Source organism: Sus scrofa, chromosome 14, assembly GCF_000003025.6.
Source record: "Sus scrofa isolate TJ Tabasco breed Duroc chromosome 14, Sscrofa11.1, whole genome shotgun sequence".
Taxonomy (NCBI): Eukaryota; Metazoa; Chordata; class Mammalia; order Artiodactyla; family Suidae; genus Sus; species Sus scrofa.
Window position 1 is genome coordinate 86,749,983 of NC_010456.5, and position 17,738 is coordinate 86,767,720.

The 17,738-nt window shown below is 49.0% G+C and overlaps 1 protein-coding gene across 2 annotated transcripts in view; it reads right to left on the reverse strand.

The window, feature by feature from the left end:
- Window positions 1-17,738, reverse strand: part of GRID1 (glutamate ionotropic receptor delta type subunit 1) — a 687,194-nt gene that overhangs the window by 210,087 nt on the left and 459,369 nt on the right. For both annotated transcript variants that reach the window (XM_013983389.2, XM_021073750.1), the window contains exons 7-8: window positions 6,043-6,204; window positions 4,446-4,565 (exon numbers count right to left, since the gene is read on the reverse strand). In XM_013983389.2, coding sequence (XP_013838843.2) covers window positions 4,446-4,565; window positions 6,043-6,204 — 282 coding nt within the window. The remainder of the gene's footprint in view (window positions 1-4,445; window positions 4,566-6,042; window positions 6,205-17,738) is intronic.

The following is a 17,738-nucleotide window of genomic DNA, read 5'->3' on the forward strand; positions in this document are numbered from 1 at the left end:
GAATGTTTAGGACAGAGAAAGGCAGGCATCCTCAGCAATCACGTCATGGAAAAATGTTTCTTCTGAGCTATAGTCAATATTACACTCTCCAGGCAAGACATGCTTGTGGAGAAGAAGACAACCATGTCTTTCTTCTTCTATTAATCACATCAAAATAGTCCTAAAAACAAAATCCCATCAGAGGTGAAGCCCCCAACTCCCTCTCAGTCCTTGGTCTTTATAACATATCTGCTCCCAGGCGTGGATGGGGGGCTGGGCAATGCCCATTGTGCAAAGAACTTCTCCTGCCTCTGGCCTCAGGCTTTGGCACACAGTGTGGAGAGGGGCTGCAGTCCAGGGCACCTCCAGGCAGAAAGCCATGCTCTAAGCCTGCCTGTGCCTCCCTGCTCTTATAGGATCTGGGGTAGGGAAGGTATACAACCCCCAACTGCCTGAAGCCGATGGCCATGTGGGAGAGTTCTCACTGCCAAGTACTGCATCAGGGTCATTACACAGACTGACCCCTCTATTCAACCAGGAGCTTCCTATTATCTGTACCTTCCATCTGAGAAAATGAACATTTCAAAAAAAAAAAAAAAAAAAAAAAAAAAAAAAAACTGTGGCTGCAAAAGCTCAAGGAGAAACAGAGCCACCAGGAGCATCACAAAGGCCCCCAGGTCAGGGAGACAATACATGTATGATGCATCTTTGTCTACCGTAGGTACTCAGTAGTCCCTGCTTGGCTCCCTCTACTCCTCTGTTACGCAGCTTTCCCTGCCCCCACTTCTGGAAATGTCCCCACAGGTGGTCTCCAACTATCCCCTCCTGGCTCATGCCCAGCGCTGAGGACATTTCCATGAAAAAACCCAGGGGGTCTTCCTTTCGAGATTTCTATCCCAAGAGAAAGCCAAGAAGAAATGGGTAGGGCTCCAACAGGAACAAGCATGAGCCCACAGGACAAATATCAGGCCAAGTCCTATGGGAGCTGGACATGACTTTCCAGCAAAGCCTGCCCCTGGCTGGGTTGCCTGGTAATCGCCCATGCCAAACGTCTCCAAGCAGAACATGAAGGTGATTAATATTTTGCCTGGAGTTACACAGCAAGCGGGTGACAGAGACCTGTGATTTTGCCATCCTGCACTCCTGAACACTCTTCCTGGATGAGATAATTTAATTAGTATTTGTCCAGCACCCTGCAGTGAAAGGCGATCACCCCCTCCTTCCATCCTCTGAAGGGGCTGAGTAATCCAGTCTCCCAAACCCGCTTAATCTGAAAGGTCTGGGTGACTCACCCTTCCAAAGAGTTCCCTCCTGGATATTTACTTTAAGAAAACATCCATTTGCTCCTTAATTTAAATGATTTCTCTTGATTTAAGTCTTAAAGAAACTACTTGGCTTTTGTTTCTGTGTCTGTATTTACTGCAGTTGTGTTTAAACATATATACCTGTGTATATATATGTGTGTGTGTGTGTATGTATCATATACATGACATATACATATCGCAAAATACATATCATCTTTTCAGGGTAACCCTGACTCTGCTCCAACAGGACAGCATCCTACATTCAGCCTAGTTGGCTCCTCTGACCACACTGACTTGGGCGTGGCTACAGAGAGATGCAGTTGAGAGGCCTCCTCAGAGTTTCCCCTGCCTCCTAAGGATGCCTGATCTGAGTACCCGTCTTAGCATTTATGCGCCTCCAAAAGATAACCCTACCTTCCCATCTGCCACCCACCCTCAATTTTATTTTTAGGTTGCCCCAATTCCTCAGCCCTACCCACCCTCAGGCCCATCTTCCAACAGGAACCACACAGCTCAGCCTTGCTTTCGAGCTTGATCCTAGACCTGCCCCTGTTCTGGCTTCATCCGGAAACCTCCCAGACCTGCTTTAATGCACCCTGGGCCTGAATAACAAACATTTGCTACAGTAAATCCCATTCCCTGCTTTCCAGATAAGTTCCCCTTAACAGAGATAAGCTGCCAGGCAGACAGATAACAACTGGGATATGCAGTTATTAAGGGCAGATTTTAAAATGACAAAAGGATACATTTTAAAATAAAGCCCACTTGAAAATCAGCTTCCCCTCTAACTCAATCATTCAGGCCTCCTGCTCAGCAGCTCCTTATACTGAGAAATTCCAACTCCCATTGGCTTCAGGGTTTTGGAGGAGCATTGCCATGGCAACACGGAAGGCCCAGACACCTGAAATGGAAGCTGGAGGACACAGTGCCTCCTCCTCTCTCAGGCACCTGGAGTGGCCAGCATGACCCCAGCCAGCTGCCTGAGACAGGCAGGAACCCCTACAGCAGACATTCCCATCTGCTGGGGGAACCTTGGGGTTAGAGCTGAGCTGGAGTAAAAGGGTGGAGGTAACGAAGGAGCCAGCAGGCAGGGCCTGGTTTTCTCTAACCTCCAAGGAAGACTCAGGATGAAGGCAAGTACCATGGCAGATGTGAATGATCACTACGACAGGCAGTTCCTCTCCCACCAGAGTGATTGAAAGGGCTCTCTGGCCCTGGTTTCCCCTTGCCCAGTGGGAGTCCCAGCACAAGCCAATTTCTATCATGGTCATGAATGACCCAGACCAACACTGACCTCCCATTCCCAGGTTCCCCACCCACCAAGCCTCACGAGAGCTTTGGCATCCCTAGTAGACATCATAGATCATCCCTGACACTCTTTTTTAAAATTTTTATTTTATTTTTATTTTTTAGTTTTTTAGCACATGGAATTCCCAGGCCAGAGATCAGATCTGAGCCGCAGTTGTGATCCATGCCACAGCAATGGCAACACCAGATCCCTAACCCACTGTGATGGGCCAGGGATTGAACCTATGTCCCAGTGCTCCAGAGGTGCTGCCAATCTCATTGCACCACAGCAGGAACTCCATCCTTGACATTCTTGACATTGCAGTTCATGCCTTGACTTTCCAGGGATATGCAGTTATTAAGGCATTTCACACTAGTCACCAACCCCCTTTTTGATGCCACAAACAATCTTCCAAACTCCAAATTGTCACCAAACCATTGGGTGTCGCCAATGTATCACAACAAATTATTGAAATTTTTATTATTATATGACCAACTCATGTCTCTACCTCTGTCATAGGCTCAAAGCGCCCCATCTGCATGTCACATATGGACCCCCCAGCCATCCCAGATGCTCCCTAGAGAGCCAGTCCCCCTCCCCATGTTCTCACTGATGACCGCTCCTTCTGGCTTTCCAGCTCTCACAGCCTCCAGGACTTCACACACTCATCCTTCTACATGGTCCTCAAGCGCACAGTCAGAGAATCCCTTTGCCCAGATTCTCAGTACCTCGACATCAAGTAAGCCCTCCCACCCCTCTGCTGCCCCCAGTCAATGCTGGAGGCCAGGATAGAGGGCTGTCTGTCAAAGGTTTATGTGACCTCCTGAGAGCTCACCATGCCCTCTGTCTCCTGGGCACTGTCATCCGCAGAGATGTCTTCTTCTTGAGTGTATAGAAATTGTGTGTGTGTGTGTGTGTGTGTGTGTGAGAGAGAGAGAGAGAGAGACAGAGAGAGAGAGATTGCAGGAGCCTCTACCTGAGGCCATGCCAACCAGCTAAGGCTTTGGTGCTTTCCTGATTACACCAAGCCCTGAGGCCCCTTTACATCATGAGCGCTCCCATCTCTGGCTCCAACAAGCACCTGGTCCTCCTGCACTGGCCATTTCTGGGAATGCACCCAAGCCAGCTGGGCTGGCTAGCCCTGGGCAGCCAGCAACTGCCCTTACCAGCACCCCCACCACTGCTCCACATTGGCTTGGCTCATGAGGACCACATCTGAGGTCCCCTGCCAGCCGTTTTGACCTCCTAGGCCTAAGACCTATTAGACTCTCCACTTCACAGCTCCCCAGTATTAACTTTTGTAGGTTGCCATTCTGGGTAAAGGCCACCCCTACCCTGCCAGTCCTCAATCCTGAAAATCCCTCCATAAGGGGGGAGGAAGAAACAAGGTATTGCTGGAAAGAGCCCCCAGGCCTGCCACTTGCATCAGCACCAAATAGAAACAAACCAAACCCCACCCTGAACCGTGCAGCTCACTTGTCTCACATCTGTCTCCAGTGGGTTCCATCCCTCCCCACTTCTCACCCTCTGTGTGGCTCTATTCATGGCTTTGCATCACTCTTACATCTAGGGACACTCTCTGGCCCCAGTAACAGTCATATTTGTCCCTGGCCTCACCCAGGACCACAAGGCTGGCTCTCCAGGCCCAGTAGGACCTGTTGGCAGCAGGGGCCCCTGCTTTCCAGAGACTGCAAGAGTGGCACCTTCTGTCTGAAACTCCTTTGAGCCTCTCCCCACCATGACCCTCCCACCAGCAATAACAGCAGCATCCACAGAGACTGAAGAGGGGACTTCTGTGCTGGGTAACATCTGCTCAGAACACAGTCCAATGCATGACAGCAGGAAGCAGGGGAGGTGGGCACCCTGAAGCTTACCTTCCGCATGTCTTTGCCAAAGGTCTCACTGTAGGTCGTACCAAGGATTTCAAACTGCACATAAGGATTCGAGCTGTCCTCCCGAAACTCCATCACTCCTGTGAGGCCAGTGATGTGGCCCTGAGGGAGAGAAGGAAAAACCATGGGAGGATAGGGCCAACATGGATGGGTAGGGATGGAATCCCAAAGGCAAGGAAGAAAAAGGAAGGGGTCACCAAGAAGGGAATAATCTAGGTCCAGGAAGCAATGGCTCAGACTCCTGGCAGTTCTAGGGCGTCGAAACAGGATCACCGCTTTCTAGGCCTTCGCTCATAGGGGAAGGTGCTAAGCCTCCCCCCTGTCCTCCACACAGTCGATATGAGTAGCATCTGCCCTGTGCCACACATCAGGCTAACCCTGAGATTCAAGAGGGAAAGCGTTTGTCCCCACCCTCCTGAAGCTTACAGCCTTCCATCGCAACATACTCTGGGGGCTCAAGCAAACCGGAAGGCCAAGGTCAGGGAAAGCCGTCTCAGGAAGTGGCAGAGCAGTAAACATGAGCATTAGAGACCCAAACCCAGCTCAAGTCCTAGCTTTGCCCCTTGGACAAGTCATTTCCCATCTCTCAGCTTTGGTCTGGCGTTAATTAGACCCATGCCAAGCACTGAAGAAGAAAATATGTACAGAGTGTGATATCTGGTACAGATTGGATATGCGTGGGGTGGGCGTGTGGGCCCTGCACCTCTCTCTGGCCACTCCATGGGCTCAGGAGGAGCAGACTGTGGAAAGGCTGGGTGGGCCTGTGCTGAGCCCTCTTCTTTCTTCAAGTCTGGGGTGGGGGGTCCCATTCAACTGTGATCTCCCACAGAGAGTGAATGGGGACAGTCCCAGAGAGTGAGCTGGCCCAAAAAAGGGGGGGCTCCTGCTCAGGCTTCGGTGCAGCAGATTCAAGCCGACATCAGACTCTGTTCACTGCTATTGAAACCATGCAGAATTTATTGTGGCTCAGACTCCTGGCACTATAGATGGCCCTAAATGTCTTTAGAAGCCTCTAAAAGACAATTCAGTCTAATGAGTCTTTTGTGGATTACCCAATTCACTTCAAATCCAATCTTTAGGTAGGTTTAGTGTTACATCTAAGTATATAGGACATACACATATCCTACATGCTGAGGTGTGACACTAAATCCACCAAATCATAGATATGCACGTGCACACACAGGGATCCATGAACACCCATGCTGACACGCACACACACACATAAGCTGATCTTGATGAAAAGCAAGATAAACTCTCCTGGAGACAGTGGCAGCCTGCATAGCAGAGAATCTGGCAGGCATAAGCTAGCCAGTTGCTTACATTTTTTTACTTACTTAAGACCTTGGGCAAGTTATATAACCTCTCTGAAGTCCAATATCCTTACACAAAAGGGAGATGATGATAACATATATCCATGAATCCTAGCTCACCAACCCTCAAATGCCAGGACTGGAAGAGTGGCAGGTGGAGGCCTTGGAGGGGTCTGGCTGGGGGATCACAGAAAGAACTCAGCAGGGACAAAGAGTGGCGGTGAGAGGACAGACCTGTCTTTGGCCCAGAGGGTGCCCCTCACACACACCTTTTTGATCGTGTCCAGCATGGATCTCCCTCCATTCCACGGCTTGGTGGACTTGCGGATGCAGTTGAGGCTTGCCATGCTGTGCCACTTCCGGTCCTCCAGCTTCCTGTGGAAGGCGTTGGCCAGCATCAGAACACTGTCATACAGGTAGAGGTTGGAGATCTGCAAAGACAAAGACGGTGAAACCCTTTCCACTGGTATATTTCCAAGGATGGAGAGAAACCACTAGAGCGGTGGAGTGACCCATGACACCAATGTTGAGAAGGGGGGCCCAATATCTAGGTCATGATCCTTTGGCTCCCAAGTGGTCATTCAAGCAACCAGCCAGGTGCTGGAGTCCCGGCCCTGCCTCAGGAACTAGAGTGGGAAGAGGATCCGTACATTGACAGAACTAGTGTGATTAGCGCCATGACTGAGACTTGGACACAACTCTGCACAAGGATGGAGGGATCATCTTACTCAGCTAACAAAGGATGGAGGGAAGGATAGGCAGAAAACTCATCTAGAACAATCAGGGTAAAAGATGGAAAGCATTATAAGGACACCATTTTTTTTCTTTTTCTTCCTGTTGTTAGGGTCGCACTTGCAGCATATGGAAGTTCCCTGAGGGCTAAGGGGTCAAATTGGAGCTACAGATGCCAGCCTACACCACAGCCACAGCAACGCAGAATCCAAGCCACGTCTGCGACCTACACCACAGCTCACGGCAATGCTGGATCCTTAACCCACTGTGTGAGTCCAGTGATCGAACCTGTGTCCTCATGGGTACTAGTTGGGTTCATTACCCTTGAGCCACAATGGGAACTCCAGGGAGAGCATCTTTAAAGGCAAGAGGTTGTAAAGAAGCTGGGCCAGGTAGAGTAGGTTCCACAAGCATTTTCTGCAAAGGAGGAGACGACAGTAAAGAATTGAGACTTACAGTCTCTTTTCCAAGTTGACCGCGCTATGAAAGCAGCCGCAAATGGTACATAAACAGAGGATGTGCCAATAAAACTTTATTCAGAAAAGAGGCAGTGGGCTGGATTCGGCCTGTGGGCCACAGCTGGCTGACCCCTAGGCTAGAGGGACTGAAAGCATTTCCCGATGTCTGCATCAGGGGTCACAGTAGGGAGGAAGTAGGATCAAGAGGGAGGCAGGGATCAGGGCTGGAGCCACGCTCAGCTGAAGAGCAACAACACAGGTGGCTTTAGGATCTGTGCCTAGAATCAGATCCGTGACTTAGAAAGACCACTCTGGTCCCCAGACGGGCCTAGGGTAGATGGCGGCCTGAGTGACACTGGCAGCCTTTGTGGGATTCCGGAGGCCACAGAGCCTGCTCTGCAGTGACATCACTGCTGGCCAGGGGATGCACTTGGAATTGGTGACTGTGGGCATGTGAGAACTACCCCTCTGCTTAGCTGTCCACAAGAGGGCTGAATGGCAGGAGCAATACAGCCCATCTCAGAGCATTCAAAAACAAGGTGCGAGGGAGAAGTTGGGGCAACAAGGAGAAGGGCAGCACCACAGTGGTGAGATCCAGGGGCAGGACCCTTGACCAGGATTAAGACCCTGATCTGCAGGGGCCTGGACTCCAGCACTCATAAGAGCCCTCCAGGGGGCGGGGGAGGAGGGCAGCCTTGCTCGCAGGTATCACCCTGCCCCTGCCCCACCCCTCTTCTCCATGAGGTTTTCCTGGAGCCTGAAGGGATGAGATGTGGGTGAAGGGGAGGGTACAGAGTAACATCCCCACCTCGGTCAGGTCTGTGACCCTCATGGGTAACTGTTGTACAAACAACATTAGCCAAAGTGGGTCAGGGGGATGAGTCCCTCACGCCTTAGCAGCAAGGTGTCTGCTAAAAATGTTTCAGAAAAACAAAATCACCAGATATAAATAGGAGAATATGTTGGCCTCATAGGACTCCTGGGAAAATCAAAAAGGATCCTTGGGCTGTGGGGAGAACTCCTGCTGCCTCCCAGCCTTACCTCCCGCTGTACCCCAGTATACCCCTCACACTCCCAGCACATTCTCAGCCTATAGGTTCCTTCCTCAGGCATCTTAGATGGGATACCCTCAATGCAGAGGCTCAGACAAGAACTTGGGTGTTAGGAACGGTCTCTGCGACCTAAATAAGAGGTGGGCCAAGGGAGCTGATACAGAACATCACAAACATCTGCTATACGTGCCTGGTCCCCAACTCATGCTCACCTTCAGGGGTCATCTCTTCCATGATGTGTTCAAGCAGAGCTGACCTCTTCTTCCAGGATGTCCCTGTGCCTCACTGTTCCTTCAGAGTCCTGTCCTATCCACCCTCAACCTGTGTCCTTGCAGTGGGCTCAGGGATGTATGCCACCAAAGCCTGCAATGCCTGATGCCTCTCCATTCTGTGCAGGTGTGGGAAATAGGCAGAGGGTGGACAGGAGATGTCTCAGAGGTGACACGAGCATACCTGGCATGGCTGACCACTGCTAGCTTAAATACAACCTCAGGCCATAGGGAAGAGGGCATGGCAGGGCCTGGTGACCTTTTTCAGAGCCCTGTACCACACAGGTGCTTACCTGATGGCAGTCATTCCCACCACCAAGAATTCACCTTCTGTCCTGCAGGGAACACCATGGCAGAACTCTGGGGGAGCATGTCCTTGATGAGAAAGACTAACCCGCTCCCTGCTCTTGTCAGCCCCCAGCTATCAGAAGCCCCAGTCAGTGCAAAATTATTTCTGACATGTCTACTTCCCTTCTGGTATACGGGCCAATAATGGAGGTGTTCTCAGAGAATGTAAGCCACTTAGAGTTGGCTTGGGTGTATTTTTTTTTTTTTTTCCAAAAGGATAACTGAAAGCTGAGAGTCCTTGATGGTGTGAAGATTTCTCTTCTCAAGACATTCATGGATCTCCTAGCCACCCACTCACAGCCAATGCTATTTAACCAGCTTGGACCCTTTGACCCATATCCCTGTTTGTACACACACACACACACACACACACACACACACACACACACACACACACACACACACACACCAGGAAACACCACCCCTGCAGACTAACACCCAGTGGAATTTCCCTTTTTCCCTCTAGTACTAGAAGTCACAATAAATTAAGGTTCTTAATTACATAAGTGATTCATACAATACTAATGTATGAATGCAGAAAGGTCTTTCATGAAGAGGAAGAAACAGGATGTGACTCAGAAAGGCCAAAGAAAGAACAGTCTTCAGCAATGCTCTTTTCCAGACCTATTTATTTTCACTGTCTCCAGAAGCCAGCACCAACCAAGGCACACAGTTGGTACTTAGTGTATGTTTAATGGACGGATGCATGATGGATGGATAGGAAGAGATGGATGGATGAGTTTGGATGTGAGGGTATGTGGGGGAAGTGGGGGAGATGGGTGGATGGATGGATGGATGGATGGATGGATCTCTGCTAAGAATGTACACATTGATCTTGGTTCACAAAAAAGAAAAAAAATATGGAAAGCAGAGAGTAGGAAAAAGAGATTTTCTGCCTCCAACTTTGATTTGAGAGGATACCTCCTTTGTTTAAACAAAAAAATCTGCTTCTCACTTGTGGCTTGCTCCGAATGTCTTCTTGATACTCACTGGGAGCTCTTCCCATCTTTTCCACTCACTCCTGCCCCTTCTCCTATAAGGGGGAATACTGTCTAATACTTCTCTCTGCCTTGGGCAGAAGCTAACACTTGAGTATTGGTCTGTGGCTCCACAGTCTGTTACCAACCTTAGCATGCCCGCTTAGGTGACCTGCTAGGTTCCCTGGTGAAGATACAAAGGGAGGGATGCTACCCTCACAGTCTGGTTGTCCAGAGAAGGGACTTTAAGGGGAAAAGATCAAGAGCATATGGTAGAAAGTCAGCCTCTGCTTGGGGTTCCCTCCAGGTCCTGGCAAACATTAAAAAGTCATTCCTTATGGTGAGTGGGTGATCAGTGTAAATGGGTGGATGGAAGTATAGATAGATGGATGGATGGATGGATCTCAACTAAGAATGTACACCATCGATCATGTCAGGCCCCTGAGCTAAGAGGGGAGGTATAGAAAGACATGGACCTCCACTCACTGTGGTCTGACGGGGAGCACAGTTTGAGCCGGAGCTACAGGTCACAGGGTCAGAGAAGGGGGCCTGGCCTGATGGAGTCCTTGCCTCTCTCCCTCGCATCACGGGTGAGGTCCAGCACAGAGTTCATTGGCAAAAAACAGACAAGCAAAACAGATACTGCCACTGTATCCCTCTGCTGGTGGGAGCCCAGGGCTCTGGGTGGCCTAGGAACGCTGCAGCACAAAAGTGGCAAATGACTGAAAAAGGATTTCAGGTGAGCATAGACTTGAGAAGCAAAAGAAAGGCCAGAGTGTTGAGGCCAAGGGGATGGCAGAGGAAAGGCCTGGATACACAGCTAAAGACCTGGGGCCAGGTCAGAGACGTCAGAGTGAAGTCAGAGGCAGACAAGAGCCAGAGCTGCGACAGGGGCTGAGGCTCTCCTGGGAGCATGTGGCCTCCAGTCTATGTGCGGACACAGCTGTTAGTGGCCTGGCTGGTTCAGACGGCACCCCTAGAGATGCATGCCAGGGTCCTCTTTGTGTCATAAAGAACAATTCACTCTACCACATATGCAGCTTGGCAGGTGATCTGGGAGGAGGAGCAAGAACATGGATTCATCATAGCCTGGGCCAGCATGGCTCACTGTCTCACTCCTTGTGTGGACAGCAGCACATGGAGAAAGCACGTGCTTGATGGATGCCTATCGTATGTGTGAACTGAATCTCCTCTTGCACTCATTTGCCAGGTGATGTTGAACAAGTCCTTTAAAGCTCTAGCCTTATTCTGACAATAAAACACAGTGTGATCGGTGGCCCTGGAGACGTGCAATGGGGCAGCCCTGTGAAATGTAGCCATATATACCCCATGTGCTCAGGACCAGCCTAAGCTCTTTGCACATATTTTTGGTTTAGAAGGGAACAGAGACAGAAGGAGTGGAACAGGAATTAAAGGACCCAAGCAGAGCTTACCAGGGGTGTCTCAATGGCTGGGGCTCAGTATGGGTCTGGCACAAAGAAGCATGGGGACTATTGCAAAAAGGAACTTCTATCTGCCAACACCACTTGCCCTTTCCCCCAGTGCCCCTCAGTCTGAAAGCTTTTCAAGGGCAAGCAGGGGTCATATTGGCTTCTGAAGCTTCTGGATCAAAAGACTGAGCATGGATCAGCTCTGGGCATCACATCTCCAACACTGCCTGAAATTTGCTCACCTGGGTGCATGTCCCTAGCTTCCTCCTGGCCCAGCAGCAAGATCACAACTGCCAAAGCCCTCTGGGCCTGCCAGGCTTTTCAGATCTGCATATCATGAGGTGCCCTCTGAGGAAAAGGCCACTTCTCTGCTCCCAGGGTGTTCTATAAAACCTGCCAAGGAAGGCCCAGAGCAACACCTCTATAATACCCTGACCCAAGTTCCTGAAAGGGAGGTGGCTTGGGCCACTTCAGAGGCCTGACATTTGCAATGTAGAGCTGGTTCAGCCACAGGAACCCAGGGCACCGCCCATCCTGGAGCAAGACCACCCATGTGTGCAGGGGACAGGGGAGGCAGGCAAAATATGACTCCATCAGGGGAAGCTGCAGCCCAGTGCCTTTGAGAGGTGCCATGCCCTGTACTCTGTCGCCTGTTGCCCATCCCCATGCACAGGCTCAGGGGTTTTGCCATGGGGAAGCTTCCTAATGCCCTCTTTACATGGTCACCCCCATGGCCACCACAGTTCAGGAGCCCTCATATCTTCCTGGGGAGGTGGTAACCCCTGGTTATCTTGTCTCCCAGCCCATGCCCTCAGCCTCCACCCTGAACTGAGTCATCCCTCTTAGCACACATCCTGCCCAGTCACATCTCCAAGGGCTACTGCCCCAGCCTCGGTGTCTGGGCAGCTGCCCTCCTCTCTCGCTGATTTCCCAATGCCTCTTGCCTCTCACTCTTTGCCTCAGATACACTGAATTTGGCCCCTACTCTATTCTGCTTCTGGGCCTTTGTATATGCCATTCTCTGTAATGGGAACATGGTCCTGAATGGAGACTAAAACTCCCAATTTATTTGGTGTTTGTGAGAATTCAGAGAGAACATGTGTGAAATGTCTACCATAGGAACTGGCACATACTATGTGCTTAAGGGGTGTTCGTAGAATTAATGGATGCTGAATGAAGAGTTTTAAACCTGTTCTTAGGAAAAAACACAATGGCAAGAGAGGTCAAAGTGTTTGGAAAGATGATGCCTCTTAGAACAGGAGTGATGGGGGACCAAAGGCATGCTGGGAAGGGGAACAGCACCTCCGTATGGGTACACTCCATGTGGAACTGTCCATGTGTAATTGGAATCCGGGGCACGTGTTTCCATGAGAAAGGAGATCCTGGCAAAGCTTACATTGCCAAAATCAATGATCTATGTAAGATGGGTCCTCATAAGGGGAATAAGGAAGATGAGAACACATCTGCGGGAGACACAAGAGAATCCAGCCGTGGGCTCTTGACTCGGGCTTCAGCTCTTGAGAAAACCAGGTAGACATATCTGGCTGCTGGATGATTAAAGACCAATTCCATGAAGCCAACTGAGGACCAAGGATGGAAAAATAGACTTTGTTTTATATTATTATTATCTTTTTTAGGACCACACCCACGGCATATGGAAGATACCAGGCTAGGGGTCGAATCAGAGCTGCCGCCCTGTACCACAGCCACAGCAACACCAGATCCGAGCTACGTTTGTGACCTACACCACAACTCGCAGCAACACCAAACCCCCAACCCAATGAGTGAGGTTAGGGATCAAACCCGAGTCCTCACGTATACTAGTCAGGTTAATTACCACTAAGCCGTGACGGAAACTCCAAAAAAATAGATTTTAGTTAAAGAGTTAATACCCAGCATCCCCATTATATCAGTAACTATATTTTATTTAGGAATATACCTTGCATCAGCAGACGCAAAGGCTACCAGTAAGACTGTTAAATTTATCTTCATGAGAAAATGAGGAGAATTTACTTTGGAGTCAAGACCCAGAGAAAGAAAATAGAGCATGGCTAGAGAAAGGGAAGCCAGAAAGATGTGGAGAGAGGATAAGGCACTGGGCAGAGGGGAGGCAGTGGAGCAGCAAACATCCCCCATCCAGGGGGCCTTAGAACATCAGAGGCTGTTTGTGCAGCTACAGTTTAAAAGTCCCCCCTCCCAGTCCCCACCATATATGACACCATCTCTGAGACTTGGATCTGTTGTCTTGTTGACACTAGGAAAGGCACTGATTTCCATCTGGGTTGGGACTGGGTAGGGTGGAGGCAGATCCATTGGAAACCCAGATGATCTGTTTAGTTACTGAGTCCCTAGAAGCAGGACTAGGGCCAGGAGTAAAGGAAATAGAAGCTGCCCCCTAAAATGTGCTGAGATCTTCAGGAGAGCTATATGCATCCAATCCTGTCTGGACCTCAGCAGGCTGAGATCTGGGCCCACCCCTGTCAGACTGGGAGGGAGAGGCCCTGGAGGATGACGGTCCTGCCTGCTGGCCAGCTGTCTGCCCTCTCAGCACTCTGTGCACATTTCCTCACAGTAAACCTGAGAATTCAAGCAAGTCATATTAGGGTGATCCAGCCTCATCTCTCTCATATACCACCAGCCCAGGGAATGGTTGTGCATGCACATTATCAAGGTAGCCGGAAGGCAAAAGAAGATGAATGGCAGGTAAGGGTCACGGACACATGGGCCAACTGCCTCTCGCCATCAGGCCATCCTCTGCCCAACACCAAGCTGGAAATGTGGGAGATGTTTTCATTATGAAAGGCTGCATTTCCTCCAGGCTTTGAAAGAGCCTAATTTTCTCTTGTCTCCATCATTAATCAAGCAAAGTAGAGACCTCACAAAGGCAAACAGCAGGAACTGACCTCTGACCAGAACCTCAGACAGGCTCTGGCCATCCAGCAAAGTCAGACAAGCAGCCAGCAGAAGGTCCAGCTGGGAGGACAAGCTGACGCCCAGATGTCATAGCTTGAGAAATCCATTCCCAGGTGAGGCCTTTCTGCCAACCTGCTGCCAGCCCACTGGTCCTGAGAGGGGGCATCACAGCCAGGCATGAGGAGGGAGCAGATGGTGGCAGAGGGCAAAGGGAATGGGGGACCTCTGCTCACACTGAATTTAAGGTAGAAGTGTTGGAGGGGGACAGACATTTGCTATATCCCGGGCTCCCTGGGCTCCAACTGCACACATGGCCACCTACAGCCACAGCTGCAACCACATACACCCAAGGCAACCACCTGTGCAACTGTCTCTGACAAAGGCATGGATGATCACGCTTCCCACCCTGGTTGCTCCATTGTCCCATCACCCCATGTCTTTAAGGTGAAGTAAACCAGCGAAAGTGACACAACGTCCAAGGTAGCTCTGGTGTGAGGCTCACTGTCGTTTAGAGGAAAGGAATCTACAGGCAGGTTGACAAAAAAACTTGCAAGTCAGGGAAGAGTCAAGAAAGCCCTAAAGAAACAGGGATGCATGGGGGAGGGAGAGGTTTGAAATGTTTTAAACAATTGAGCAAGGGAGCAGTAATTCCACCTATCAAGCCAGTCCACAATTTTAAGATGCACAAAGAAGAGAAATTCCAACCAGGGGGAGCATTTTATCATAATACCACATTAGTCCCTGCAGCTTAATTCAAGGATGGGGCTCCACAGTGACCATACAACACAGCTTCTATCATTTTCTTGTCCCCCTTTGGAAAAACATTTGAACAGAAATGGAGTAACTATGTGATAGTGTGTCTATTAGGTCAACTGTAGCCCTGAAGTTGCCAGGCAATGCAGTTGCTACAGGTGTTTCTCAGATCAGGGCTGTCCATAAAATCTGAGCAAGGTCTCAGGGGTCCTTAGGGTCTGGTTGTCACTTTTATTACTGGTTGAGTCTTACAGGCCTTAAAGTAACTTGTTGAGAAAATAAGAACCAGAAACATCCAAATAAGACAGTGCTTTGCAGGGAAAGATAAACAACAGCACTGCAAGCTGGCAAATGTAATACTTTGGGAGCCACTAGAAGCCACTCATTTAGGTATGTTTCTTCCAAAAGATGTTCTCTTTACTAAGAAGGAACCAAACTGATTTGCTGTAATAGTGCCTGGTTGGCTTTGGAGCAAGGAAAGCCCTCACCAAAGGCCTAACAGAATAAGATGGAGTTTCTGAGGCCAGCTCAGTGCAGAAGCAAAGCGATGGATGATTCTTATAAAAATTCCATTTCTGATGGTTCTCATGAAAACTTCTAATCCAGAATTATCATCGTAAGAGCAGCTGTCTGAGGGAGGAACTAAAGATGGACTTAGAGCTCCATTTCCAAAAGGATTTTCATTAATTTCATCAAGACAAAGTTAATAATCCATGACATCACTTTTTTTTCCCTTCAGTTGGTTGTGCTAAACATGTTAGAGTCTTCTCGATAAATCTCACAGCTAGAGGCTAGTAGAAATTAGTTTGCCTTCTACACCGTCATTAAGAAAGAAAGAAGTGGTAATAGCTACTGAGGAAACTTGAGGGGAATGGCTTCTAAATGAGATGAATCTACAGGCTGCCCAAATGGCTGTTGGGTAGGATGGGTAAATAAATCCACATTCTCCTCTCATCACATCCCGCACAAGGAGGCAGATGCAACGAATGGAGATAGATTCCTTTAATAAAGTATTTTATTTATAGATATATAAAGAGGCTTCTAGAGACAGTTTAACGTAGGTTAAGACCTGCATTCTTAACAGATCCACCCCATCAGTCTTTACTGAGCATCTCCAATGAGCAGGGTCTTGTGTGAAGAGCTGAGCAGGTCACAAAGATGTGGCCTCTTCTCTCCCACACAAGGCAGTGCTGACTGAGCTCCTGTATGACTGATGCAGACAGACAGAACGTGGTGCATGATGCCAAGGATAAGGGGCTGGACAGGCGGCAAGTGTTCCCCCACCCACCGTGAGGCTTTCAAAGAGCATGCTTGGGAAGATAGTGGACTACACCACACAAAAAAGAAAAAAAAGGCCCTGTTCAGCCTTTCATGGAAAGCCCAAGCACACCTGACCACCTCCTCTCCAACAACGCTGTTAATAGCTCAGCCGTGCTCTAAATGCTTTGTAGATATTCTCTCATTTAATTTTCATTGTGACTCTGAGGGGTAGGTAATATTCTAATCCTCAATACACAGAGGAGAAAACCAAGGCACAGGCTGACAAATAAATAATAAATTAAATAATAAGTTAATCACTAGGGTTACTAGGATTTCAACCCAAGAAAGCTCTCTCTTGTGCTGTTGCTGCTGCTGCTGCTGCTACAACTTCTACTGTTATCTACCGCTGCTTCTTCTACTACTGCTACCACTACTGTTAGTACTCCTGCTGCTGCTACTATTACTACTGCTACTACTACTAACACTACTATAGCTATTGCTGCTGTTACTGTGACTACTGCTATTACTGCTACTGCTGCTATTACTATTATTGTTATTACTGATGTTACTACTGCTACTCCTGCTGCTGCTATCACTGCTACTGCTACTGTTACTACTACTACTGCTGCTGCTACTGTTAGTGCTACTATTACTACTCTTGCTGTTACTACTCCTAATACTGCTACTACTATTACTACTACTAAAGCCATTGTGGCTGCTACTGTGACTACTGCCTTTATTACTGCTACTGCTATTGCTATTACTAATATTCTATTACTGATGTTATTACTGCTATTACTACTGCTGCTATTATTGCTACTGCTACTACTACTGTTACTACCATTACCACTGCTGCTGCTACTGCTACTGCTACTACTATTACCACTTGCTGCTAACTAACTGCTACTAGTACTACTAACACTACCATAGCTACTGCTGCTGCTACTGTGACTACTGCCACTATTTCTGCTACTGTTGCTACTGCTGCTAGTACTATTGCTTCTACTACAACTGCTATTAAGATCTGTGATGTTGCTCTTAAATCCTTCTCTTTATATAGTTCCTGGATCTCAGCAGAAAGAGATCAGGTAGGGTAGCCAGGACTCTAGGTGTGATATCACACTGACCCCATGATGACGACTGGCCACGCACCTCAGAGCTATGGCTTTGCTCATCCTCCTCACAGGTGAATGTCATTTTCAAAAGCATTCCTCACCACCACCAACAATCTCCTTTTCTCTCTTGTCCTCCAGGACAGATTTTCTGTATCCAGTGTGTCTGGCGTGTAACCAAAGGGCTTGCCTGTGCCTTTTGCAATGGTAAAATGAGTAATCAAGATCTTGAGGAGAAGCACTTTCCTTTCTCCCTCCACCTGACCAGGCAGCATGCGTTGGTGCAATGGGAAGCGATCCTCCTTTCTCCTGGACAAGGAGTGCAGTGTGGCTAAGCAAGAACTGGGGGAAATAGGTTGGGGGGTGGGGCAGGATGGGGCAGGGCTGCTGTGTTTTTGGAGAAGGACAAAGTCCTTTGGGGAGAGAGAACCTGGGGAGTCCTTCCACAGAGCAAGATGCAGAGAGTGACAGAGGTGCCTTCCTGTCCTGCCCCAGGTGGTGATGAGCACACATTACCTGGGTTACATGGTCACACTGCACTTCCATCCACGTGGAGAGTAGGGTAAAATACAGAAGCAGTTGAGAGGCCCTACCCCTTCTTTCAAACTCCAGAAAAGAGGAGGGCAGAATAGGTTGAGAGCATCCAAAAATATACATTATT